Source organism: Anas acuta, chromosome 3 (genome assembly GCF_963932015.1).
Source record: "Anas acuta chromosome 3, bAnaAcu1.1, whole genome shotgun sequence".
Lineage (NCBI taxonomy): Eukaryota > Metazoa > Chordata > Aves > Anseriformes > Anatidae > Anas > Anas acuta.
The window spans coordinates 112,116,351-112,143,236 of NC_088981.1; the positions used below are offsets into that span (position 1 = coordinate 112,116,351).

The 26,886-nt window shown below is 39.9% G+C and overlaps 2 protein-coding genes across 3 annotated transcripts; one reads left to right on the forward strand and one right to left on the reverse strand.

Moving 5' to 3' along the window:
- Window positions 1–1,461: 1,461 nt before the first annotated feature.
- Window positions 1,462–7,549, reverse strand: CENPQ (centromere protein Q). The gene is made up of 9 exons (XM_068678789.1): window positions 7,409–7,549; window positions 6,978–7,106; window positions 5,696–5,753; window positions 4,887–5,001; window positions 4,415–4,483; window positions 3,242–3,371; window positions 2,740–2,859; window positions 2,477–2,554; window positions 1,462–2,036 (listed from the first exon to the last, which is right to left on the reverse strand). The coding sequence occupies exons 2-9, from the start codon at window positions 7,101–7,103 to the stop codon at window positions 1,908–1,910; spliced, it is 825 nt and encodes a 274-aa protein (XP_068534890.1). The 5' UTR covers window positions 7,104–7,106; window positions 7,409–7,549; the 3' UTR covers window positions 1,462–1,907.
- On the forward strand, window positions 7,520–25,303 carry MMUT (methylmalonyl-CoA mutase). Of its 2 annotated transcripts, none has more exons than XM_068678785.1 (13): window positions 7,520–7,643; window positions 8,537–8,948; window positions 11,126–11,493; window positions 12,142–12,299; window positions 13,728–13,899; window positions 14,064–14,312; window positions 15,332–15,443; window positions 16,537–16,652; window positions 17,038–17,153; window positions 21,140–21,271; window positions 23,097–23,244; window positions 23,354–23,521; window positions 24,848–25,303. In XM_068678785.1, exons 2-13 carry the CDS (start codon window positions 8,570–8,572, stop codon window positions 24,974–24,976), a joined length of 2,247 nt encoding a protein of 748 aa, XP_068534886.1. In that variant the 5' UTR covers window positions 7,520–7,643; window positions 8,537–8,569; the 3' UTR covers window positions 24,977–25,303. The 2 variants fall into 2 exon arrangements, with proteins under 2 accessions (XP_068534886.1, XP_068534887.1); XM_068678786.1 differs by having other exon boundaries at window positions 7,553–7,667.
- Window positions 25,304–26,886: the final 1,583 nt, after the last annotated feature.

Sequence of the window (26,886 nt, forward strand, 5' to 3'; positions counted from 1 at the left end):
AAGTAGGAAACAGGACTCTTGGGTAGATTTACAATTTGTACAAAAAGTTTAGTCATTTTCCTGAGAGCCATCCTGAATCAGGGACACAAGGAGACATATGCATGCTAAAATGTGTAGTATCTTACATACAGTTTGCAATAAAACACCATGCAAACACATCTAACCATATCACTAAACCAACTCCACAAATCACCTTCCCACGTTTTCATGCACAGCAGAGCTCCTGGCACAGGTCTTCAGTTGGCTCCAGTCCTCTGTTTGTGTCTCTCCAAGACCTTGCTCTTCCCCAGAGTTGAAGCTTTCACAAAACAGCACTTTTGGTGTTTTGTCACATCACTGTTTTGTTGCTCCTTGCACATCCTACTAAAGGGATCAGATCCCAGAGTGGTCAGCCCTCTGCTCTCACACAGGTTCACAGCTACGTGCCCACTTGTCAGTGGGGGAACTGTTCTATGAGAAGGTTCATCAATCCAAGCCAGGAACTAAACTGATCATTCTGCAACTCTGCCCAGGGGTATCCACCATCAATTATTTGAACTAAGCCTCCTAAAAAACAGATTTTATGTTCCTGTTTAACTTAGACCTATTTATGTATGCACAACAGCCCCAAAGTGACATCATCCACCATCAGTCAGCCATAAATCACCCAGTGCCAAGCAAATAATAATAATTTTAAAAGTGTTCACAGAGTTATATCAATGTGGCTTATGAAGTGCAAAATTCTCATAATAAGTTGCTCACAAGTAGATAACCTTACTGTAGGGAGGGGCACGTCTTCATTTCACAAAAATTAAGATAGCTGGCATACGGAAAAAACATCATTAGCTCCTAATCTGAATTAAATTACTTGGGGGTAGTGGTTATGTCTGTAAGTCCTCCCCTAGTAGAATGATCCAAAATTTAAAAAGAAGATTAGGTATTGAGAAATATTTATCTTGTGATTAAGTATAAAGCAAGCAAGTACTTAGTCCGGTATTCCTTCTACACAGAACAACTAGAGAGGCTTTTAATCTCTCATAGGAGAATGGAGATAATTACCACGTTTCATTAAGAGTATCAGTTGCTTGTAAGCAAAAGAACCAAGAGGTTGTGTGGCAAGTCAGTTGAAAGAACACTGCTGGCAAGAGAAAGCACTGCATAAATGCATTGTGTAAAGGAGAAACTCTACCTTGGAAAAATACAGGAGGTGAAAGTGCACAGGGAAAAGAAAATGAAGTCAAAGATCTTTCTCTAAAACTGCAGAATATCTGGCAACTAATGAAATATGAGACAAGTTCTCAACTTGGAGATTAGAACTTGGCTCTATAATGTTCTTACCCACTTTCTCCAATGACCTGGATAAACAACATTTGAATGTCTTTTGAGAAGCAGTGAATACGAAAATGTAGAAATAAATCTCCTGCATTTCTTTTTTTTTTTTAATTATTATTTATTAAAAAGATGTGAAAGTTGAAAAGGAGATTTGCAACTGAGCACTAAACACTTTTATTATATGCTTCAGGTTTAAAGAGGATTTAACTTCAAAATGAATGTTAGTTTAACAGGTTCTGCTTTCACCAATTTACAGATGCAATATAAAAGTCAAACTATAATGGGTTACCTTACTACATAAAAATACACAGATAAAACTCAAGTTCCACCTCCCTCCCTTCTCCTAAGGCAGTATATATAAATATTAGAAGCCATCACAGGTCAGAAAGATAAATACGTTTCTTGATCAATATTGATTATTGATCACTTATATCATTAGAATCCCAGAATGTAGATACAGATTTATGTTCAGCGGTCAAAACAGTAAAGCCATTAGGAACAAAGTGCCATTTCTGTGATCAGCATCCCACTGCTCTACTGAGTACACCAGCACACATCATTTTGCTTCAAAAGGAGACACCATATATTTTGGTCTCTTAAAGGAAGTCCACCTTCTCATGTATCTTTTCAATGAGGGTTAACATGTTCTTCATATCAGCTGACTGCTGAATAGTATTCATATCCTTTAAAAGGCCCTTCTGATTTGTTATCTTCAAAATTTCGTCCTAAAAGGGAAAAAAGACAACATAAATTAAACAAATGATTATATTGAGTCCAACAGAAGTTTCACTTCATCAGACATTCATGTAGACTAACTGTATTTCAATTCAGTTAAAAATAAGATATTTAAAGGAACAGAAGGAACTCTGTTTCATTCTATCAGAGTTACACAGAGATATAATTCAGAAATGATTATGTACTCTCTGGGACCATAGGGCTCATAAGAAAAGACAAGTGTTTCTTTAAGTGGCATGTTTTCTAGGGTTTTGTTCTATTTTTAAAACACAAGCTCATTATATAGCCCTGAATGAAGAGAAGGAAAAAAAAAAAAAGGAGAAACTTTCAGATAAATTGCCCTCTCTGACACTGTTTAAGTAATAAAAGCACTTTCTGGTGTCTTCCTTCTCATCATCAAGCTGCCTCTGAAAACATATTCCATGCTCACCTGCAAAGAGGGTGCCTGTAAACTGCGCTTGGGGAGTTCTGGAAGGTGGAGTGCCCCAGTGCCACCTTCCTGGAACACCTAGAAAGAAAAAATAAATAAAGCTGAACTTTCAGTTTGCAACTGAAGTTGAAAAAATGTAAAAGACATTCTCAAAGGCAGATGAGTCCCTCTTTATACAACACTCTCTGCAGAAACAGCTCACGTGCGCTAGCTCTTGAAGCACCTTCTCCTTAGAGGAATGCATCAAGACCTAGTGCCAATACCTTCTGGGCCTTTTTTTCATCTTCCTCTAACTGTCTCTTGAGCGTCTGGATTTTGTTCTGCAGTCTATTTATAGTTTCTTCAATGTGTTCTGCTGATCGCTCAGCTTCAGTTATTTCTTCCTACGATAAAATATAAACAAATACAGAACAAAATCTGCTTTAGAAATCGTGAGTCTTTTGTGTCCCTATACAAACAGTCCTGAAGAATGGAAAAAAAACATAACAAGAAATACACAAAATTAACTTAAAGAATTAACATCGGTTCCATCTCCTGATAGTACTTTAAAACATATTGAGAGCTTAGTGTCTCTTCTCCACAGCATCAGCCAAGTCACTGAAAAAAAGAAAAAAATACTCTGCTCTGTAGCTAAACAGTGGTAAACACTGGACTACTCTTCCACAAAAGTACAGGCATAGCCAGCAGTCCTTCTAATAAAAAGTTACAATGCACTGAGGAGCAGCATCACAACACCTATTTTCTTCCTTTCCATGTCTTTCATACCTGCAGTTGTATCAAAGTCTTTTCATTTGCCTCAAGCATTTGTTTCTCTGCCAGCTGAAGGCTCAGGATATTCTTCAGCTCACCCAGCTTCCCTGGGGGCACCCTTAAGGTCTTGAAAAGTCTCAGCATCCTTTATAAAAGAGAAAGCAAGCATGATCTGTTTGCAGTTCTTCGGAAAAAAAAAAAAAAAAGAGTACTAATGAATCTCTGAGGAGAAACTAAACTCAGTTTAGCCAATTGTTGTCAGTGAGGTAAAAATATTAAGACGGGAAGAAAAGCTGTCCCAGTTTCTTTTCCAAAATGGAATTCCAAAATTCACTAACTGAAGGTTAGCAAACATGATGCCTGTCTACAAAAAGCGCAAGGAGGATCCAGGGAATTACAGGCCTGTCAGTTGTTTACTGTAGGAAACAATGTCAAATACTTTGCTGAAGTCCAAGTATCTTCTTGTTACATACATCAAACTGTCACAGTCTATACATATTTGATATGGAGGTGCAGAAGGAGTTCGGCAACTCAGAAATCAGACTGGACACATCACAAATGAAGCATAAAAAAAGAAAACAAGTTACAAAAAACTAGCTGCTCGTGTTCACATCTTGATATACTAGAAGACCAAAGAAAGCAGCATACAGGTTTAGGCCCGATGTTGATAAGGGTATGGTATACCAACCCATACGGACACCAAAATTCTCAGCCACAAACAATTGTTCCCTTAACGACATAAAAAGACTCCAAGCTATGGCCTACATTTTTTTTTTCCCCCTTTGCCTTCTCTTTGAATTAACTTTAACAGTCACAAAATGAATTAGAATTCAAGAAAATTTAGCTCACTACTCCTGCCTCTATCATAAAATGATGATAACAAAATAGTTGCCAACAAACGTAAACCCTACTAAGTAAGTATAAAGCTTATTAAAGGAGCTGTTAAGAATCTTAATCCTCCTTAGTCCTGCTACTTCTGTAGAAGTAGCTAAAATGGGTCTGGATACTTTCAACAACACTTGCTTGTCCACTGTCAAAATATCTCCCTCTTTGACTTTGCATCCACTCTCCCTTCCAAGTTTTCCTAAGTGTGATGCTCCCAGAAGCAATCCTCCGACTATGGCACGGAACAACTGGGTAAACCAAATTCCCTTTTCTCTTTTTCTCTCCAAATTATGGATTTCTTACCTCTCTTTCAACACGTTCAGGTGTTTCTGAACATCTCCTTTTTTCCCACTTTGTTGGCACAAAATAGATCTAGAAAGAAAATAAAGGCAAAGTGTTTTTTTTTTTTGTTTGTTTTTGTTTTTTAAATCTGAAAGCCTGCAAGCACAGAAGACATCAAGTCAAGTAAATATAGTCAGAACTTCTCTAGCTGAAAGTTTCCAGTTTCACAAAAAGTTATATCACACATTCTTCAAAAGAAAAGGACTTGTGGGTGCTGGTCAACAGCCAGCTGAACATGAGCCAGCAATGTGCCCAGAATGGCATCCTGACCTGCATCAGAAGCAGTGCAGGAAGCAATTGCTCTTCTATGCTCAGCGCTGGTGAGACTGTGCCTCCAGCACTGAGTCAGCTTTTCTGACTCGGGCAATGTCATGACTTTTACTTTATTCCCTGGGGAATAAAGAAAAGAATCACCAGGATATTTGGCACTTACAGTATTCCTGAGTCAATTACACTTTCCAGAAACTTCCTGCTGCTCTCTGAGAGAGTCTGCCAAGATTCCGTTTTAGCACTGGTTAGCTTCACTTTTTTGGAATGACCTCTTTCACCTGAGAACACAAAGAAAGAAAGGAAAGGATACAATTTGTTGAACCTGGATAAGCAGCTTTGTTACAACTCAGTCATGCAGTAGTCGAAGATGCAGTGGTTTGTATTTTTCCCATCTCACAAAAATATCAGATCAAATCCATCCATATTAGGTGGTGTTTTTATTTGCAAGTGACAATTTCTTTAAAAAGCACAAAGTACAAAAAGGTTCTTTTCTACAGTAGCTTCCATTATAACCAGATACTTTTCCAAAACTGCTGGAGATACAAACAAGACAAGGCCCCTGCTGTGTTGATTCTCTCACTTGTGTAAATTCATATTTTATTTTTGTAATTTCATTTTGGCTTTCCTCACTTCTACATTCAATGCAATACAAGTCAGTCTGAAGACAGAAGGTTAACAGAGCAGACAAAGACACATGAGGTAGAAGTTAAAACATTCTAAGTGTTATAGTGGAACTTCACATGAGAAGAACAGGACTTACACTTTTGTTTGTATTATTAATACCTGCATATACAACATATAACATGAATACATACTAAGACTGTACTACAAATATGAACTGTTACTGTTAAAAAAGAAAACCCTGAAACTCATTTCAGTGACGTATCTTAGACATCTACAGTTTCAACATAGCAGGTACTGATGGCACTGTTGTTTGTGAGAGATAAAAATAAGGAAAGAACAGAATCTTACCTGCAGGGGAATAACCCTCATCTTCATTACTTTTCCTTTTGACTGTCTGAGTGACTCCCTGAAAAGAAAGATTTACTACAAATGTTGCAATTTTAAGACATTCTCTGCTGTGCAACCATTTATTTACTAGCATTAACCCACCATAAAAAGCACATGAAAGCACTTCAATGCTTGACATTCAGCTGCTACTATTGACTACAGAAAAGGCTTTCTGAACTGTGACACTGTAATTAATCTCAAGCAGGTTAAGGAAAGCGATTCATTCTTCTTAGTTCCTCCCATTCCAAGAATAGGCCATGAAATAAAAAATACACAAGATATTTGCCTAGCGAGCACTGAGCTCACACTGCTCATATGGTAAGCTGTTAAGCAAACTCTTTCCAACAGTAAGCTGCCCAGGCCAATCCTGAGATATGGAGAGAATATTTTCCAGGACTGAATAAATGTTACCCGAGCCAAAGGAACTTAGATTTCATCACTCTGTTCAAATAGAGGCTATGCAGGTCTTCAAAACTACAAGCCAGCTTGTCTTCTTGTTAGCCATCAGGCAACACTTCCCTCTGTTGACCAAACACACGGTAGCACACACCTGCCCCCTGGTTTCCACAGTTCCTAGTTATGACAGGGGGTCTCTATTATGTTTTTGGCTGGGACAGTGTTAGTTTTCTTCCCAGCAGCTTGTATAGCACCATTTTTAAATTTGTGACCGAGACATTGTGGATAAGACAGGGTTTTAGCTGTTGTTGAAGACTGCTTACACAGCACCAAAGTTTTTTCTGCTTCTCACACACTCCTGCCAGCAAGGCTGGGGGTGTGCAAGAGGCTGGGAGGGGACACAGCCAGGGCAGCTGACTCCAGAAGATGGGGTGTGTGAGGGTACGGCATTTGTCTTCCCAAGAAACTCTTATGCATGATGGAGCTGTCCTGGAAACAGCTCAACATCTGCTGGCCAATGGGAAGCTGTGAGTGAATTCCTTATTTTGCTTTGTTTGGGTGTTTAGCTTTTGCTTTACCTTTTACCCTAGTAAGTTTTCCTGTTTTCACCTTTATATCATCCCCATCCCACTGTGGGGGAATGAGCAAGCAGCTGTGTGTGGCTGAGCTGCCTACCAAGGTTAAACCACAATGGCCTCAAAGGAACTGTCCACACTGGACGTTTCCTCAGGAGGACTGCCTTTAATGAAAGGTATGAAATATACGAAATCCAGCAGAAAAACGGGCAAATATCCATCTTTCTTTCATGGGTTATTTTTTAACTTATTTGGCCCAAAATAATGATTACCTTTCGTTTTTGAGCTTGTTTTCTTTTTTCTCCATCCGTTCCCTTTTTTTTGCTGGTAGGTTTTCTTGCTGTTCCCTCATTAGCGGTCTCCCCCCTTTTACTGGAAGATGCAGGGTGATGTTTCATTGTCTGTAAATCAAATGACAAAGAAGGACACAAAGAATCCAGCAATTATAATCCGTCCGATACAAAGTGCACGTTAACAAGCAAAAGGAAAGAAATGCCAGGATACATGTACACAGGATACGTGTAGCGCACTACAACTCCCAGCATGCAAACGCTGCGAGCCCCAACACCACAACAGGCGCTCCGGCCGAAAAGCCTGCTGGGAGTTGTAGTCCTTACAACCAACACCGCCTTCCCCTAACCCCCTGCCCCTAGCAGCCAACACAGCGGCAGCCCCCACAACAACTCCCCGCGCACAGACTCACCCCGCTGCTGTCGCCTCCTCACGGCTCCCACCGGCTCCGTGTCCCGGCTCCGAGCCGTTACCGACCCGTTTTACCCGCGCAACCGAGGGCATGCGCATAGCGAAGAGGGGAGGGGAAGGGGCGGGTGAGGCGCATGCGCAGTGCGCGTGTGGGCACCGGCCGGGGGCCTGAGGGGCGCTGAGGGGACCGCGGGGGTCGGCACCGCCCCGGGGCCCGTCCCGGCCCGAACAGCGCCGTGAGTGCCCGGGGAGGCCTCGCGGTGGGCCTGGGGTCCCTGCTGGGCACCGAGGGGGGTGAGGGGGCGGGCCGGGGGGGCTGGGAGGGCTTTGGGGAGGATTTGGGGGGGGACTGTGAGGGCTGAGTGGGGTCTCCTTCTCTGGAGATAGTCAGGGGTTTCCAGGGGTTGTGGTGAGGCAGAGAGGAGGTGGCTGGGCCCCGGAGCCAAGCTGTGGAGGTTTTGGCTTGGTTTGAAAAGCGTAGGGATGGGGGACATGGGGCTGAAGCTGAGGATCTTACAGCTTGGGGGGATTTATCCCGCATCTCAGTGTCACACATGATGGGGTGAGCTTTGCAATTTCTGTTATTCCTGTTTTCTCTCACACGAGGTTTTATTGCTTTGTTTCCTTCCCAGCATAGCCCTGATTTTCATCCAGCCCAAACCACCTTTCTGAAACCTTCTGGAATGTCAGCAATTTGCTGACAGTGCCCTCATTTCAGAGTTCCTGTTTGGTGTTGGTGGCTCCTGTTTGACCTAAAGGAATTCATAGATCAGAGACAGGTGGTGGGAAGATGAGGAGACAGGAGACTGTGTGTGTGCATTGCACTGACTTTCACTGATTAATGGTGGTGCAGCTTAGGGACTGAAATAAGGTGCACAATTCATTTGTGGCTGTAGATGAGTTGGAATATCTTCCCTTGCTAGAGGAAAATGTAGGATTTTTCATGAACTTTTATGCATTATTTGGTTGAAAGACAAGGGGAGAAGGAGTCTGTCAAATCAGCTAGTGAATACACTTCTCTTTTCTCCTGAGTAATTGTTTTGGCTTTAACAAACTTAAACTTTCAAGCAGACTTCTCCTATCTCAGATCTATATGGTAATGTAAAATATTTAATTTTAATCCCTTCAGCTTACACCGTGCTGGCCAACCACTGGAGCAAAGATGCTGAGAGCGAAGGATGCTTTCCTGCGCCTGCGGCCCTGCTGCTGCATTTGCCCGGCGCAGCTTCCAGCCTGCAGGCTCACATGGCGGTCGCTGCACAGGCAGCCGCTGCACCCCGAGTGGGCTGCCCTTGCTGAGAAGCAGCTGAAAGGCAAGAACCCGAAGGATTTAATATGGCGTACCCCAGAGGGGATCGACATCAAGCCCTTGTACTCCAAAAGGGACACGAAAGATCTCCCCGAGGAGCTGCCGGGGGTGAAACCTTTCACGCGAGGGCCATACCCCACCATGTACACGTATAGGCCATGGACCATCCGCCAGTACGCTGGCTTCAGTACAGTGGAGGAGAGCAACAAGTTCTACAAGGACAATATTAAAGGTAAGAGAGCTTATGTGGGAGGCCACTCTGCCATACAAAGCAATGGGAACCAGTCACATGTCAAATTATGTGGAAAATATGATTATGCAGCCTGGTGGGGTTTGATTTCTGATCGTCTCTTCCCAATGGCACTGTATTTCTTTAGTAGCCATAATTATCTCTTCCCAGTGGCACTGTATTTCTTTAGTAGCCGTAAATTGGATCATTTCTGAAACTCTCCTTGCTTCATTTTACTACTGAGCTGGAAATAGGAATGTGTTAAATGCTATCTTTAGTTTTGCCTTGACGCTGGCAGAGACAGTATTTGGCTGCATCCCAGGGTCCAAACAGTAGAGATCAAGGATCACTTTGCTCTTGTTTTTTGACCATAATTGAATACCGCAGAGAACAAATCTGCTGAAATTTGTCACTTAGTTATTTCTGGAATTAAAGCATTCTGACATTTTGGGTTTCCATCTCATTTTGTAAGCTTTTAACGAACTCATGCAAATACATATGAATGGTGTCATTCATGGTATACTAGGAAAGTCAGCTTCCAAAACTATTGGTACTTTCATTATTTGAGAGCAGTTTCCCCAATATTTCTGCGGAGTATTGTGATTTGCTGCAATCTGTTTAAGTAATAGCCAGTGTCACCATAATGTACTTTTGAGTATTGCAAAAGCACCGCTGAAAAGTTAATCTTGTTAGACTGACACATTTGTTTTACACCAGCTATGCTGCTTTTTGAAGCTAGTTCCAACCTTCCCAGTCAGAAGAACAGACCCCTGGCATTTGCATTCCATGTAATAGATCTGTGGTGCTTTTACATCCGTCTTCACAGTCCTTCTTATGCAAAATGACGATGTTGAAGGCTGGAGGGGAGGAGAGATTTTTTGGGGAATTTTTACCTTTTACCTTATTTTGGTTAGCTAACGTGAAGCAGTACTAGCTGCTGCAGTATTCTTGGAGGTATTGAATCTTTGCATTTGTAAAAGTCTCAGTGAATTAGGGAAACACAAATCCAGCGTATTAGAGGTTTGCAAACAAATATTTCGAAAGAGACCGTTGTAAATACATTCTGCCTTACTGCTGAAAGTTGCTGGGGAGGCAGTTTTAAGGCTTGGGCCAACTGGTAGCACTGCTCGCTTTGTTCCTCCAAAATGCTTGCTGCTGGAATTTTTCAACGTCATCTGAGTTTTAACATTGTAATTTTAACTCTATTCTTGTGTTAATAGTTGTATTAATACTGAATTTGTTAGCATTGATTCTGAATCTAACCTAGGTTTTTGTAAAGCATTTTTAATAATTCAATTTAAATCACTCTTTAATTTGAGCAGTGCCGAAATATAATTAATCATCAGTTCTCACAACAGATGAAATTTGTTTTGCATGTTTCAACAGTGAGCTAGACAAATTAAAATTGTTGTCACTGTGCTTCAGAGCTAACACCTAGTTTTTTAGAGGAACAGTGGTGGCTGGGATCTGACCATTAAGAGTTCTGATGATGATGATAAGCTGATTCGCAAAGGGATTAGATACAGTTTGTTTAGGAGCAGCGATGTTAATCAGGGGATGAATGTCTGGGATTTGTAGTCCCAAGTACTGCTCTCAGGTTGCAGCAGCAAGTCTGCCAAAGAGCTCTAACAGTCCAGTTCTTCATATAAATAATTGCTATAGATTTAATAATGCATCACTTCTCATCAGGAATAATCTGCATATGTCGGAAGAGCCATGGAAACAATCAGTGTGCATGTGTTTGATTTATGATAAGAAGTTAATGGGACATGGTTTATCACGTTTTTGTTTCCAGCTACTGCTTGTTTCCACCCAGTAATACTTCTGGGTGTAAGTCCTGACACTAATTGTATATGCACATTTCTAATTTGTGGATAAAATTTTACTCAGTAGTTTGTTAAGCACAGCGAGTTGATTATGTGGCTGAGCTGGAAAGATTACAATATTTTTTTTTGTCAGTTGAAGGCTTTTTCATTGAAAGTTTAAATTTACCATAGATTAGATAACCTTGGACAGGTTTGGGCAGGGAGCAGTGCTGAACGTTAAAAATGGGCTTATTGTACAAAGCTGCATGATGTAAAATAAAATTAATAAAATTAGATTCAATTCTAATTCAACTGTTTAACACTTCTGAATCTCAGTTTTTCTGTGTTTTGTTTTGTTTCTTTCCTCTCGCTTAGCTGGCCAACAGGGATTGTCTGTTGCTTTTGACTTAGCTACCCATCGTGGTTATGATTCAGATAATCCACGAGTTCGAGGGGATGTTGGAATGGCTGGAGTTGCCATTGATACAGTGGAAGACACCAAAATCCTTTTTGATGGAATTCCTTTAGAGAAAATGTCTGTTTCTATGACAATGAATGGAGCAGTCATTCCTGTGTTGGCCACGTTCATTGTGACCGGAGAGGAGCAGGGAGTGCCTCAGGCCAAGCTGACAGGGACGATCCAGAATGACATACTGAAGGAGTTCATGGTCCGGAATACATACATCTTCCCCCCAGAACCATCCATGCGGATTATTGCGGACATCTTCCAGTACACCTCAAAGGTATTCGTTGTTCAAGTGCATTTACTTTATTACACCTCATTACCTACGTATGAGGAACCATGCAGAGCAACGCAGAAGACAGGAAGGAAGGCCTATTGTAGAGAAGGATGCAGTTGTGGAAGCAGACAGGAGTACAACTTAACACAAGGTTGAGTAAATTTAAATCAGAGCCAGATTAAGACTAAGTCTGAAAACATGGCAAGAATCATAGAGGCAAGGAGTAGAGAGGCTGTTGGTGGCATAGAGAATGAGAAGCCACATAGTTAAGAAGCATTATGCAGCTGTAAGCAGGAGCAAGGAGGTAAGAAATCTTGAAGGACTTCTGCTGTGAAATGAAGCATGAGAAGAAAGTAATGAAAAGAGTAAAGTCCTGAAGTACCAAAGTTCACTACTACAAATTGTTTTCTTAGTTGCATTTTCACTGAAGAGTGGGACACATTGAGAAAGAATGATCATGATGAATGATCGCTTAAACACAATAAATAATGAAAAAAGGTAAAAGCATGTGAAATAAACATCTGAAAACACCATATAGTGTGCTGTATTTGCAATCTACAAATAATGGATTATTTCTGGGTGTTGATAGCACAATTATCTGATTCTCCCCTCCCTTCTGCTTTCATACACTGTTGTCTTTTATTTTTGCAGTATATGCCAAAATTTAATTCCATTTCAATCAGTGGATACCACATGCAAGAGGCAGGAGCTGATGCCATTCTGGAATTAGCTTATACTATAGCAGATGGCTTGGAGTACTGCAGAACCGGACTTAAAGCTGGCCTCACCATTGATGAATTCGCACCACGGTGAGCTAAACAAACTTACAAGTACAAAACTCGTTTTTGGTAAAAGTCCTACTTTAACATTAAATGTTCTTCAGTATTTCTACATTCTCAGTCAATAGTGGCAGTGCTGTTATTGCAAATACATTTTGCTACCATTTAAACTTTGCAGCAACAAAACAAACAAACAAAAAAACCTATCTGGTCCACAACAGCCCCCAGACTACATCTGTGCTAACTGAATAAAATTCATTCAGAAGCCCAAGCACTGCCAATACAGTTGTAGCTTTAGAACTGGAGAATGTATCACAAGCTCTTGCATTGTTATTGAGTCTTTTGTTACCTAGCATTACTTTAAAATACTTGAAAAAATACATGTTTAGCAAAGGAAAAGTTAAGGTATTGCAAAGAATTTACAATTGCCTGTTTCCTAAAAGTGTCTTTTCATTTTCACCAAAACATTGTATCATTGTTTAATTACTGCCAAACCAAACAGAATCACAATTTCAGTGTCTAGTCTTTCTGTTTTACACATTACCTAAATATACAGGGAGTCTAAGAAACAGATGTGGTTCCTGCAGCCTGTTGCACAGTCAAACTGTAGGACACAGTTGAATTAAGCTCTGTTTCCAAGATTTGTGACAAAACTAAAGTGGATAATTTAGAAAAAGATCCAGCATTGTTGTCGGGCTTTCTGGTGACAGAGACTGTGAGAGCCTTTGGCAAATTGTTCCAGTTGCTAATTCAGTGCATTTTTTGTATATTTAGTTTTATGGGCTTTTACTAAACATATTTGCTTTTATAAATCTTAGAAGTTATTTATAAAAAAGTAGGTCAATTGGTGTGTTCCCTGATATGCTATCCAGTATTGAACTGATATTGAATTTGGATTAAAATTGTCAGAAGGATGGAAACTTACTTATAATCTGTAATGACTTCTTCTAGTTTGTGAGTGATAGCTACACAAGAAGATTGTGTCCAGGAGAGTTCCTGAAAACTAGAACATCATTGTCTGTATTGATGACCTGCTGGAGCACTGCTTCACCTGGGGTTCCCCGAAACAATCCCTACAATCCCTAGGGACATTTTAGCAGTTCCAGCAACCAGTGGCACTAGCAAGAGGCACTGCCCATTGCCTCTTGTCCTGCTCTGGGCACCACTGAAAGGAGTCCGGCCCCATCCTCTTGACACCCTCCCTTAAGATATTTGTATAAATTGATAAGATCCCATCTCACTCTTCTCCAGGCTAACCAGGACAGTTTATTGGCATAGATGTGTGTCATTCTGTAGCAAGTGGCATCAGTGTCCAGGAACATTCCCAACATCTTATGTTGAGGTTATATCTGTAAAAGTAAATTAATCAGAGATCTTGCTCTAGGACTTGTCCTTTAAACCAATCTAAAAACCTCTGTTTTATTAAAGTTTTATCCTGTTTGTGCTTTATTATTCCAGACTTTCCTTCTTCTGGGGAATTGGCATGAATTTCTATATGGAAATAGCTAAGCTACGAGCTGGGAGGCGGCTGTGGGCTCACTTGGTAGAGAAAATGTTTAAACCCAAGGATCCCAAATCTCTTCTGCTGAGAGCTCATTGTCAGACTTCGGGCTGGTCACTCACTGAGCAGGTTAGAAGTGCGACTCTCATCTATTTCCTGACTAAAATACATTTAACTTCTATGCCTTCATTTAATTAATTAATTAATTTTCTTTGCAGTAGTATATGCATGACTGATATGCCTCAGTCCTGTAGCAGAAGCTTTGTCCTTCAGAGCTTTTCTTTTCCTTCCAGGATCCCTTTAACAACGTTATTCGTACTACCATAGAAGCAATGGCTGCAGTGTTTGGGGGTACACAGTCCTTGCATACAAATTCCTTTGACGAAGCTTTGGGTTTGCCTACGGTAAAGAGTGCTCGCATTGCTCGGAATACGCAGATCATAATACAGGAGGAGTCAGGGATTCCTAAAGTGGCGGACCCCTGGGGGGGATCTTACCTCATGGAGTGCCTCACCAATGATGTCTATGAAGCTGCTTTAAAGGTCAGTTTGCATGACCTTTTGTGTTTTGTGTGAAAAATTTAGGTATAAGCGTTTTGAGAGATGTTTTAAAGTACTCTTTGATATGTTGGTAGCTTCTTAAAAGGGAATTCTTACACTTATGCTTCAGTGATTTATTTTTTATTTTTTAATAATGAACTTTTTAAAAATGTAATGTTTAGAGAGAGACTTCAGCCTTTTGGCAGACTACATTCAGAAAGAAAATGGCCCAGTGTAGAAAAAAAAATCAAATGATCAAGTCTAAAGACTTTATGCGATCTCTGTTTCACATGTAAGGAAAAAAAGGGGCTTCAAAAGTGGAAGGAGTCAGTCCAGCCTACCTAGGTACGTGCCTACTCGTGCCTATGGTTGTCTGCTTGAAACCTTAAAACTTAGGGGTTATTGCAAGTGAAGTTTTATAGCCAAATTATAAAGGCCTTTGATGCTGTCCTCTGTAAGAGCCTCATTGAGAACCTGTCATAGTATGGGCTAGATGAAAACTGGCTGAACAGGCAGACCACGAGGGTAGTGGGCAGTGGTACAAAGTCCACTTGGAGGCCAGTAACCGATGGAGTACCTCAGGGGTAAGTTATTATATCTTTATTAATAATTTGGATGAGGGCATAGAGAACACCCTCAGACAATTCAGGGATGACATGAAGCTGGATGTGAGTGGCTGCCTCACCAGAGGGCTGTGTTGCCATCCAGAGGGACCTGGACAGGCTGGAGGGATGGGCTGGCAAGAATCTTATCAAGTTCGAGAAGAAAGAGTCCTGTACCTGGGAAGGAACAACTCCAGGCACCAGGATATGCTGGAAGCACCCAGCTGGAAAGCAGCTCTACAGAAAAGGACTTCGTATACCAAAACCTGTAGTCTGAGATGCAGAGAGAGAGGAAACACTTCTAAGCGCACAAGACTGTATATTTAAATGTTGTAAGAATTTGAATGGTAGTATTAGTGCAAAGATCATTTTGAGAACCTTGCTAATACTTTGTTTTTCTCAATTCTCTGCATTTCTCAGCTCATTGAGGAGATTGAAGAAATGGGTGGAATGGCCAAAGCTGTTGCTGAGGGAATTCCCAAACTTCGTATTGAAGAGTGTGCAGCCCGAAGACAAGCCAGGATTGACTCTGGTAGGGAGCATGGTGATGAAAGAAGGGGAAACTCCCAGTAGAATACCTTTTTCTAATTTTTTTTTTTACACACATTTGCTTTCATTTGTTTTCTTCTTAGTTTAGGAATAGCAGATTGCGAGTGATAAAACGGTAAGTTTTTAATTGAATGTCAGTGAAAATTCTGGAGATACCAGTATGTATGAAATTAGTATCCATATAAAAACAATCTTGCTTGACGTATCAAAGTCCAGATTAGACAAAGCACTATAAACACTGTTTTAACGGAGTATCTTGGGCCTACCATAGTTGATTGCTTAATTTTTGAGATAGTATTTTTAAACTGCGATCTCCAGCAGATGGCAGCATGGACTGTATCTGGCCAAATCTTTCATTTTGCTTGAGAAGTGTCCGTTTCTCCTAAAGACTGGAAAACCGAGTCATCTTGTATTAGAGGAAGATACATTTTTTTGTTTGTGATTATAAATATGCACATATAATAAGTGTATGTGGAAGTGTGTATATGTATAAATATATACAAATATACATTTGTATATGTATGATAAAAATATGCAAGAGTGAGAGTGTAGTAATGTTATCAAACATTGCAAATAACATGATAGTTAAGCCCATACCGGCTGAAAGCTAAAATCCACTTTTTGAACACAATAATTTATTTTTTATTCACATGGAGTAATTTTAAGTAGGAACTTCACTTTCTTATTTGTCTGCTAAAATAAGAAAAGAAAATGTAGAGCAGTGTATGAGACCAGTATTTTTTTTAATTCTGTAAAATTCAGTTACATAATCTTAAAAAGAGAAAAATAGCTGATAAATATTAGTGAGTCACTACTAAGTGAGTTTGTAAGATAAATATTCTATTTCAAATCCTTTATCTGCCCACTATTCACTGACTGTTCATGCATTTAACCATCTCTTATAAAACATGGAAAATAGACTTAAGTCCTTCTTATCATTTATTTATTTAATTATTTGAAGTATATAAAGTAAAGCACTGCATTATATTGCTCAAAAATTTCTTGTACAATTATGGTGTCCTTTCATAGTAGTTTGCAAATGTATTCTAAGTTTATGGTGTTTCCACTGCAAACAGGGTCTGAAGTAATTGTTGGAGTAAACAAGCATCAGCTAGAAAAAGAGGAGACAGTTGAAGTTCTGGCTATTGATAATTCTTCAGTCCGTAGCAAGCAGATCGAGAAGATTAATAAGGTGGGAACTACCTTCTTAAATATTAGAGTTGTTATAAGTGCAGGCAGAACCTGAGTAAATGTCACAGAAAGGTGGCTTCCTGAAAACATGACCCTCAGATATCTGAGGACACGGTGGTGTTTAGTGGGGAAGCTGGATTTCTGTTTGTTAAATTCAGTGCAGGCTGCTGGAAAACTCCAAGAAAAAAAAACATTAAAATTCAAACAAAAATGTTTTGTTCATTGGGTTTTAATCCCTGTCTTTCAGATAATGAGTATATAATTAACCTTTCAAAATTGAGAACTTGACATTTTCTAAAACTAAGATAGAAAATAGCTATGCAGTTTTGGTTTAAAAACACGTAATGCTTCTTACTCAGACTGAGTATTTTTCTTCTGCACTTTAGGTGAAGGCTAGCAGAGATCCAGCAGCAGCCCAGCGATGTCTTGCTGCTCTAACACAGTGTGCAGCTACAGGTGAAGGCAATTTACTGGCTCTTGCGGTGGAAGCAGCGCGTTCAAGGTACTGGGAGTGAGGGTGAATATCCAACTGCTGTGTAAAAAGTGATTGATCGTTTTCATCTTTCAACTCTTCTTGGCTATGGTGTCAGCAAAGTTGGTCTCTCAAGATGTTCTGTTTTGTTTTTTTCTTCAGTAAGTAAATGATGGCTGCAGTTTGATATTGTAAGACAGACAATTACATTTTACACTCTTCTAAAGTTATGATTTCATTTCTCATAAAGAACAATAGGGATATAAAATATCTCTTCTGAAATGATGTTGTTCACGCACCTTGTGTTGTTTAAGGCTCAGACTCTTAGCAGTTTCAGCAAGTAACTAAGTTTCTCAGGCACCCTGCAGTTTCATAGGTCAGGGAGCTTGAGAAGTGTCTGAGATGTGAAAATGGATATGTGCAGTCTTAATATAGTCTGTTGCTTCATCCTTCCTTGCACCAGAGCTTGGTGTGAAAACATTTTTTGATTGAGAAATAAGTTTCCTTAGTCAGGCAAAGATGTAAAAGATTCTCTTATGTAGAACAGCAAGACATCTTTTAGAGTCCAGTGGGAATGTGTATTTTTTTCACCTAAGGTTCTTTTAAGACTCTTCTCATTCCTACCTCAAAGTCAGCATCTGTGCCTAGAATATGCTCTATCTATCTGTTCGTTAATTAACTAAATGCCCCAGAAATGAACAAGCCAAATCCACTTCTTATTGTGATGCGCTCCTGTTCTTTACTGTAACTTCTCAAATTTCTTCATTCCTTTTCATGGAACACTAACAGGCATATTTTGAATACATTTTGTCCCATGGAGAGCTTGTCACAACACTGCTAGCAGAATGTCTACCTGTGCATTTACAAGAAGCCCTTCTATTAAGGGCAACATGGGAAAAGATTTTCAGGTGAGCACATTCATCCTTGACAAGTAGTAGACAAAGGTGTACAAAGGCATGAAGTGCGTGTAATGCTGCTGCTTGGTCTGCCCAGTCTGTGTCCTCATAGTGCTTTGTCACCTGATTACACACTGCTACCTCTCATTGCTTGTGAAATGCACAGAGGGGGTGGCAGTAATGTGAGACTCAACAGACGGAAGGTGACAGTCTTAACAGGCACATCATGGTCATTGACTTTCTGATATTTGTGCAGCCAGCCTCTGCAGCTGAAGTACAGAAATTCATAGGACACAGACAGCAGTTTATGTAGAAACAGGCTGTCCTTGCCATCAGACATGTTTTAAGGGCTACAGGCTAATAAAAAATAAAACAAGATTTTATAGCTAACTTTTGGTCTGTACTTCAAAATGATAGATTGACTTAAAACCATAGATTAGGTTGTAAATTACCTGAGAACCATCAAAACAAAGGGTGTGAACAAAGTGTCGTTCCACAAAAGACAACTGAGTGACAGTCATATGAAGGAAACACAAATTTATAAAATAAAGGCACAGTGACTTCTGCTCTCTCAGGTTTGCATAATTGTTTAGTAGGGTTTTATCAGCATGCATTGAAATAACTATAAGTTAATAATAAGAATTACACTGTTTTTAATATACTGAGATGATAACAGTCGTATCTAGAATAAAATATTGCTGTAAAGGTAAACAGAACCAGGAAGGTTTTTGTTTATCCAGATTGTAAAGAACTTGTCTAATGTTATGATTAGCTGATAGCTGATTAAAGAAAAATGTCATCGTCATTAAAGATGTGATTTTAATCATGTTGAGAAGCTGTATTGCTGGCAGCTGACAGCTGTCCCACTGTGGATACATAGATGGCACTCTCTGATGCAGCAGGACTAAGAACTATTTTTTTTTTAATATTTTTTGGCAAATTAATAAATTTGAAGACAGTATTCACACACAGCCTTCCAGATAATATTAATTTGATGTTACTTTGCATTGGTTGTTTTTCTCAGCTAAGAACCGTGAATCCAGATATAAACTCCTTGTTGTGCTGAGGAGGAAAGTGGATAAAAGCAGGAGAGCTTTCAAAAGAAAATTCCAGAAGGTCAGGGGGAAGGGATGGCAAGAAAAAAAAGGATCAAGCATGTCTTAATAACATGAGTAAAAAATGTGTGTTCCAGCATGACGCTCTCTTCTAGACAAAGCACATCAACCATGTAGTGTAGTAGAGATAAGAGAGGACACCTTCAAGCATGTGCATTGCAGATCTCACTTTTATGCTCAAGACAGAATTTCTGCTATTTCTACCTTTTTATATTAGTTAGAGGTTGTCGAACCATAGACTCACAAATTAGTTTGGGTTGGAAGAGACCTTAAAGATCATTTTATTCCAACCCTGCTGCCATGGGCAGGGACACTTCTCACCAGACCAGGTTGCTCAAAGCCCCATCCAACCTGGCCTTGAGCACTTCCAGGGATGGGGCACTAATACCTTCTCCTCCCACAGCCTTCTGGCCACACTGCTTTTGATGCAGCCCAGGTACGGTTGGCTTTCTGGGCTGCAAGTGCGCATTGCTGGCTCATGTTAACTATGGTTCAGTTTGAGTATACAACACATGAGTAAAAAAGCAAAACAGCTGGGCAGCCACAGAAAGTAAAACACCTCACTGAAATGTACTGAATCATTGTGTTAATACAGCAGAAATCCATCTGTTATATTGGAAGTGAGCAGGGTAGGAATCAGATAGGATTCCTTCTGCTGTTTGCATTTCCAGTAGGTACTGAGTACAATTCCGTTGGCCATCCTTTTATAAATGTTTGTGGACAAGAAGTTGCATCCTGTACAAATGTACTTTGAGCATTTTGTATTAAAATATTTGGGGGATGCTTAAACTAATTTCACCTAAGAGTAGCTTATAGCTAAATGTTAGACAACAGGAAAAAAATGTGAATTTCATGGGTTTGAAAAGTGTTTAGCAGTAGCCAAATGGATAGGGTTTGGTCTCTGTAAGCATACTTTCAAAGTGTACTGTAAGGGTGCTATTTGTCTTCCTTTTGCTTTGACAAAGTTTGCAGCAGCAAGTCATACTTGTTTTTTGTACAAATTCTTTAAACTTTTTCTATTCGAATATAAGCTAAAATAGTTCTACTGAATATATTGATGTAACATTTCATCAGGCACTTAGTGGCATACCATAAAATCATTATACAATACTAAATCCCAGTTAATTTCATACCAGCAGAAGCTTGATGTGATGGGTCTACTAGGTGAACTGCTCTTTCTCCACAGATAAGCTGTTTCTCCCTTCCAAGTAGATTCCTTTTCTTAGTATTTAGCTGTGGGCTCTTTTGTTATTGGATCACAGCACTGTCTTTTTGGTTCAAGTCTGCATGGTGGATTTTACACAGGAAAGGTGGAATCCATTAAGCACAAGATTTTTAAATGCTTTGAAACAGAGACTTATTTCTTCTTTTTGTATGAGAAGGCAACACAACCTGGTGTGCTTCTGGCAGCTACAGCAGTAAAATGTGGTTTATTTCTAACATGCACAGTGTCTCCAGTAGCAAACAGAGCTTGTAATTTACATGTAAATGGATTTTCCTAGCTTCCTCTGCATCTCAGTGGATAAAAGAGCTATGTCAGAAGCAGATAAGAAGAACAGTAAGTACTTAAAATATAAACAGCAAGGTCGAAACAAATTCCAGTAAACAAGTTAGGTTGCAGTCTACTTTGGGGTATTTTCTTCTTTTTTATTCTCTTGATTTACATTTTGAGTTTGAGTCCAAGTGCAAGATAATGCAATCTGAGCATTAAAAATTTCCTAGCTGAGAGAACTTGATTCGCTGAAATGTTTTGCTGTGCAACAGTCCCAGTTGCCTTGTCATATATAAAGTCACTTCTCACATCAGCAGAACCATGCTTTCTTAAAAATACTCTCCTGTGTTCTGTTAGTGGATGAGTCAGATGTTCAGAGTTGTAGGACCACAGGGGAAACGAGTGCAATTGAATTTGCTCCTGCAGTAAGGCACATAGTTGGGCCGCTGCCAGTGATTTCTTTATCCCATTCTCATAGAAGCCTCCTGATAGTATTAATACTCTGTGTCCTAGGTGCACCGTTGGAGAAATAACAGATGCGATGAAGAAGGTGTTTGGAGAGCATAAAGCCAGTGACCGGATGGTGAGCGGGGCTTACCGCCAGGAGTTTGGAGAGAGTGATGAGATTCTTCATGCCATCAATAGGTGAGAATAGCTTCCCAGGAAGCCTCACGTAGCCTTGCATTTAATCCATGAGGTGTATGTGCTACTGCTTACTGTGCCCTAAAAAAACGTTCTCCAACACCTGAGTTGGGGAACAAAACAACTGCCTGCACAGTCATTCTTGTGCCTGTAAGCAAGTAATCAGGATGAGAAGAAATAAGTGTAATAAGAGTCAGAACTTAATTTAATTCTGTTTGCTTGTAAACAAAATCCACGGAGCTGGTTTTATACTTTGAGGATTTTGTTCAAATAGGCAGCTTTGGGATTAAGAATCCGAGAAACACTGCATGAGATCTCAATACATTGGATTGATTTCTTTGAAAACCATGTAATAGTAGTCTCTACAAATATTTCCAGCAATTCTTATTTGCAAAATCTGGTTTTGAACATCACATAAATTGTTCCTGCACCTTCTTTCTTACTGTCTCTAACTCTGTAAAGCTAAAATATGTCTGGATATCCACACATGGACGTCAGCCTACGGTTGTTACTTACTCATATCACTAGGGAGAAAACAGAGGATGGCAGTATGTGTGAAAACACTGACTATTGGTGCCTTTTGGCAGCTGTCCTCTTTCTTGGGTGAAGAGGCTGAATTGCTATAGTGGGTGGCAGTGTAACATGGATCAATGCTTATAAGTCCCTGCTGTGCTGGGGCTTATCTTACAGAATCTCTTAAAAAGGAATTTCTTGATGGCTGTGCAGTGATGATGTTTAGCCTAATGTGAAGGTAGTTGTGCTGGGAGATGACACCACCTTTTCTTATTTCAAATATTTAGTTTGAATTTAAGTATTTGTAATAGAGAAGGCAGATCAAACTCCTCCTATAGATCATCAAGTAGAAGTCAGTGTGCTTCCCTTAGCCACCTTGATATAATTCCTTTTTAAGATGTCAGAGTGTTGTTTTTTGTTTTTCTTTTTTTTTTTTAATTGCTCTTACATGATGCATGTTGTCCTGGCAGCATCTCCTGAGGCTGTTTAAATCGGTGCTGATAAATGCTCTGTCTTGAGCCATTCCTTTCCCCAAACTAAACCAATGGATTCCTACAGTGATTAACCCAGCTAGGTCAGGCACAAAAAGTCCATACAGCTCCATCCTTAACACAATGCTCAGAACAGTACAATATTAACAAACTCATGTTAGTAATATTTCTAAAAAACAGTTGTCTTAACATCCCGCTCAGGGACAGATTATGGCAGTACACAGATAATGAGAAGTGAGGTGAAAGATTAATCTCTGAACCTGTGATTACACGGTCACTTTAATTCAACAGAAGTCTGAACTACCACCAAAAGGGGGCACACAGAAAGGGGAGCATGGTAATCCTTTTCTGGACAACCTTGTGCCCTCTTAAATGGTGATGTGCCAGTGCACAGGATGTCTAAGACCCATCACAAACCTGTGTGCCATGCATACTTTTGAAATAATCAGTCATAATTATTCTAAAAATCTAAGAATTGTGTTTAAGTTAGTTGTGAGTCTACTCATTAAATCCTCAGAGAATGCAGTGTTTTTCCGTTGCAAAGCAGCAAAGTAGTAGAGTGGTTTTACTCAAAAAAGAATGTTTTATTGTTCAGGATAGTTAATACATAGTTAATGGTTAGTAATCACACAACATGAATATTAAAATATAATACTAAATGAATATTAAACTAGTGTGCAGACTACATAAGCAAACCATGAATTGGAAGATCCTTTGGTTTGATGTAAAGAAATTAGGCTTTTCTTTTTTTTTTTTTTAATTTGTGTAAATGCTTCTAATGAATCTCAGCGACTTGCAATGATACAATACATGTTTTCAATCAGGGTTAACAAGTTCATGGATCGTGAAGGGCGCAGGCCTCGTATACTGGTTGCAAAGATGGGTCAAGATGGCCATGATAGAGGAGCTAAAGTTATTGCTACAGGATTTGCAGACATTGGCTTTGACGTGGACATAGGTCCTCTCTTCCAGGTATGACTGATTGAGCAGTATTGCAAATACAGTGATTTTTTTTTTCCTCCCTAGAGCTTGCTGAAAAATCGGGCTGGGGCTATTGTCATGTAATCCTGTTTCCATGCAGACACCTCGAGAAGTGGCCCAGCAGGCAGTCGATGCAGACGTGCACTGTGTTGGGGTGAGCACACTTGCAGCAGGTCATAAAACTCTTGTGCCTGAGCTCATCAAAGAACTGGATGCCCTCGGCCGGCCAGACATCCTTGTCATATGCGGAGGTGTCATCCCACCTCAGGTATCTGTCAATGTTATTTCCATCAAGAACAGGAGACCGCCTTAATTCTGTCTGAGCTGTTTTTAGCTATTTATTATTTTCTCTGAATGTCAGAGGTGATTTACTGTGCTGAAGGCTGCTGTGCACAATTGCAAGGCTCAGCACAGATCTGCAGGGTGGTCGCAGAGTGCTGTCAGGTCTCTTCGGTCTGCTTTTCTGCACACCGTGTCCTGGTTTAACTTACGTTGTTTATTGCATGGAATAAAGTCATGTTATGAAAAGACTAACCTCAGGGAGCTGTTCCTTATGCTCAGTTGTTTTTGATTACCAGTATCTTGCATAATACTGGTAAAGGCTAGCTCCTGTCTGAATGGAATTTATGGCTACCAGTAACAGTTCTGAAGAGGCACAGGTAGTAACTGAGACACGTGGTTGGTCCCAGCATCTATAGGCTACACATCTTAGTCTCTGTTTAGCCTCTCCTCAGTTTTCTGTCATCAGGATTAGTGTTGCCTCTCATTCCCTCTCCTTAACTACTTCTTCTAAACTGTTGAACAGTTGTTGGGATTCCCTTGCAGGCAGATCTGTGCCTTTCTCCTGAAATTTTCAGTGGTTCATCCACAATATGCCTGGTTGCGTCACCTTGATGGTTACCTTCTGTCTAGAGATATTTGCAAACAAATCTATTGTTACTCCCTTTTCCCAGACTTCTTTCTCCAGGCAATCAGGTAAGTGATCAGGAAGAACAAACATTTAAAATGAACAAACAAAGCTCGCAGTGTTTCTCTAAGCAACAAACTGTGTTTTGTCCAGTATCTCTTAATAGGATGCTACTAGCCTGTGGCTGGGAAAGGTGTAGAATATCCTATAGAAAAGCACGAGAGAGTAAATAACTGCTTCTCCCTCTTCTCCCTCCCCCTTTTTTTTTTTTTTTTTTTTTTTTGGAGTTTCAAGAAAATCATAAAATCAGAGTTCCTTTGATTGCAAAAGAACACTAGCAGTCTCCTGTTCCAAGCTGTTGTTCAAAGCAGCATTTTCAAAATCAGAAGTTAGATCAAATTTACATTAGGTTATTCTGGGTCACATCCACGTGACTTCTGAATATTTTCAAGCATCTGGCATTAGTCTGATAGTAAACAAAAGACCTTTCCTGTGGATGTTTTTTAGTATTTCTTTATTCCTCCAACTATTTTTTTTGCCATTTCCCGTGATGCTGCGCTGCCTCTCTCTGGGGGTTGATGCATGTGTTTTCTCAGGCCCAGTGTGCAGGACAGAGCACACAGCAACTGTAAAGATCAATTTTCTGTTTCACTGTTAATTATGGATCTCACATTTCTTTCTGGACAGGATTATGACTTCCTGTACGAAGCCGGCGTTACCAACGTGTTTGGTCCGGGGACCCGCATTCCAAAAGCAGCTGTCCAAGTGCTGGATGATATTGAGAAGTGCCTGGAGAAGAGGCAGCAGTCTGTGTAATGCCAAAACCTAACACACCTCAGCCAGCCTTATATTAATCACTTACAGAATGTAATCATCAGCAAGGGATGGCCAGACACATACCTTTGGTTCCTCTGCCCTCTGGCCTGGTGTTTTGTGCTTTCTAAGAAAGTTGTAAATTCTCTGCTTGTTGTGTTTGAGGATTATTTATATATTTACGCACAAGATAATTTTATCTCTAGAACTACAAATTCAAAGAATTAATGAAGTTCACTGGGTGGGGATTTTTTTTGTTTGTTTTGTTTTTCTTTTCTTTTTATTTTTCCCTGATATATTGATAAATAAAATACATGTTCTAGCCCTTTGGTTGGTCTCTTGCATTCAGATAACTTCTTTTGAATTTTTAAACTCATGCATTTGGCAGGCATTTCAGTCTTCAGGCAAAATCACTAAAGTTCAGAAGAGGTGATTGAATCAAGCAGCACTTTGATGTTAATGCTAATCTGACTTAACACACTTCAGAAATGTATTAGTAGATAAGCCATATTTTTTCTAAGTTCGTTGTTTGTTTAATAAGACACAAACCCTGTATCTGGCTATAACTCATATAATGTTCAACACCATCATACTTTTTTTCAAGAGGTTTTCTGCAGGTGGCAGGAAATTGCAGATCAATAGCACTGTATCTTCACTTCAGAGATTGCAATTGATGAGATCTTTACTTAAAGCAAACTTGTTTAATGGGGCACATGTGCCCATAGTCTCACACTGCTCAGAAACAAAGAGGTTAATTGATTTGCTGTTTTCATTGTCCTTCTGATTAAGGTTGAAAGTATTGATCCCAAACCAGACTTTAGGCTTTAAAATTCCATGGAGATTCATCCTCAACTATTTATAGGTATCTGATTCCCTCCACGAAAGACTGTTGTGGTTCAAGCCAAGATATACAGAAAGTGACAATGGAACTTCTCCCTAATGTCTTTGCACTAGCGTTCGTGCCTGCCAACTGGAAAATTGCATTGCTGCAATGTTGGTGACCCCTAAATGTTACGACACTGGTTTCATTCATTTCTTCTGGCTGAGCATTTCTCTGCTCTTTGGTAATGTATGTCATCTACCTGTGTTTGCCTTACAGAATCCTTGTTTGTTTGTTTTGTTTTGTGTTTTTTTTTGTTTTCTTGTTGTTTTTTTTTGTTTGTTTGTTTGTTTTTTACACTCTAACAATCGTGAAAATCTGCATCTTGTTCCCTTTGAGATCAATAAAAAATTCCTACCAACTTCAATCGGAATCACGCCAGGCCTTTAATGCTGGCAGGAGGGCCCTTTAAAGCTCTATATTAGGAGCTGGTAACATTCATTGATTGTCTCGAGTCATATCAAGGTTGGAAAACAAAATTCTGAGTCTAGGGAAGGAACGGTCTTCTTACCTTATGTGCAGTATTAGGCCCTTTAAGGAAGGAAAATATTTAGGTGAACAGAGTTCCCTTGGAGTTAGTCATCAGTTCGCTGCCTAAGCAGAGATTTCTTAGGGGATGACAAGCTAAGATGGAACATGCTTTTCCCATATGTTCCCTGCTGCTGGGGCAGCACAGTGCTCACTGCTGACAAGATAATGTCAGGTTGTCAGCCCTCGTTGCTGATGGTGAATGGTTACCAACTACCATCTCACGCTGCACTCACTCAGCAACTCGGCTGCTTTAAAAATGCAGCAGTGTTCAAGCTAATGAAAAAACGGGATAGTGCAGAATTAAGTAGGTATTCTGTAGATACACTGAAACATTTTATTTCAGAATGAGTATTTGGGGCATAATTCAGGGCAAAATGATAACAGAGAACTGTCTGACTAAAGGCTCAGCTTCCCAGTAGGAATGAGCAAAATGGCAGCATGTTGCTGCATAATTAACTTCCTTTAGGAAGTTTCAAAATAGTCATTTTTATGTATATGTAAG

Coding starts and splice junctions, on each gene's coding strand:
- CENPQ (XM_068678789.1), bottom strand. CDS start 7,103: ATGAAACATCACCCTGCATCTTCCAGTAAAAGGGGGGAGACCGCTAAT. Junction 2,860..3,241: donor AGACTTTGATACAACTGCAG/GTATGAAAGACA, acceptor ATTTTATCGTAG/GAAGAAATAACTGAAGCTGA. Junction 2,555..2,739: donor ATGAAAAAAAGGCCCAGAAG/GTATTGGCACTA, acceptor TTTTCTTTCTAG/GTGTTCCAGGAAGGTGGCAC.
- MMUT (XM_068678785.1), top strand. CDS start 8,570: ATGCTGAGAGCGAAGGATGCTTTCCTGCGCCTGCGGCCCTGCTGCTGC. Junction 14,313..15,331: donor TCTATGAAGCTGCTTTAAAG/GTCAGTTTGCAT, acceptor TGCATTTCTCAG/CTCATTGAGGAGATTGAAGA. Junction 17,154..21,139: donor GTGGAAGCAGCGCGTTCAAG/GTACTGGGAGTG, acceptor TCTGTGTCCTAG/GTGCACCGTTGGAGAAATAA.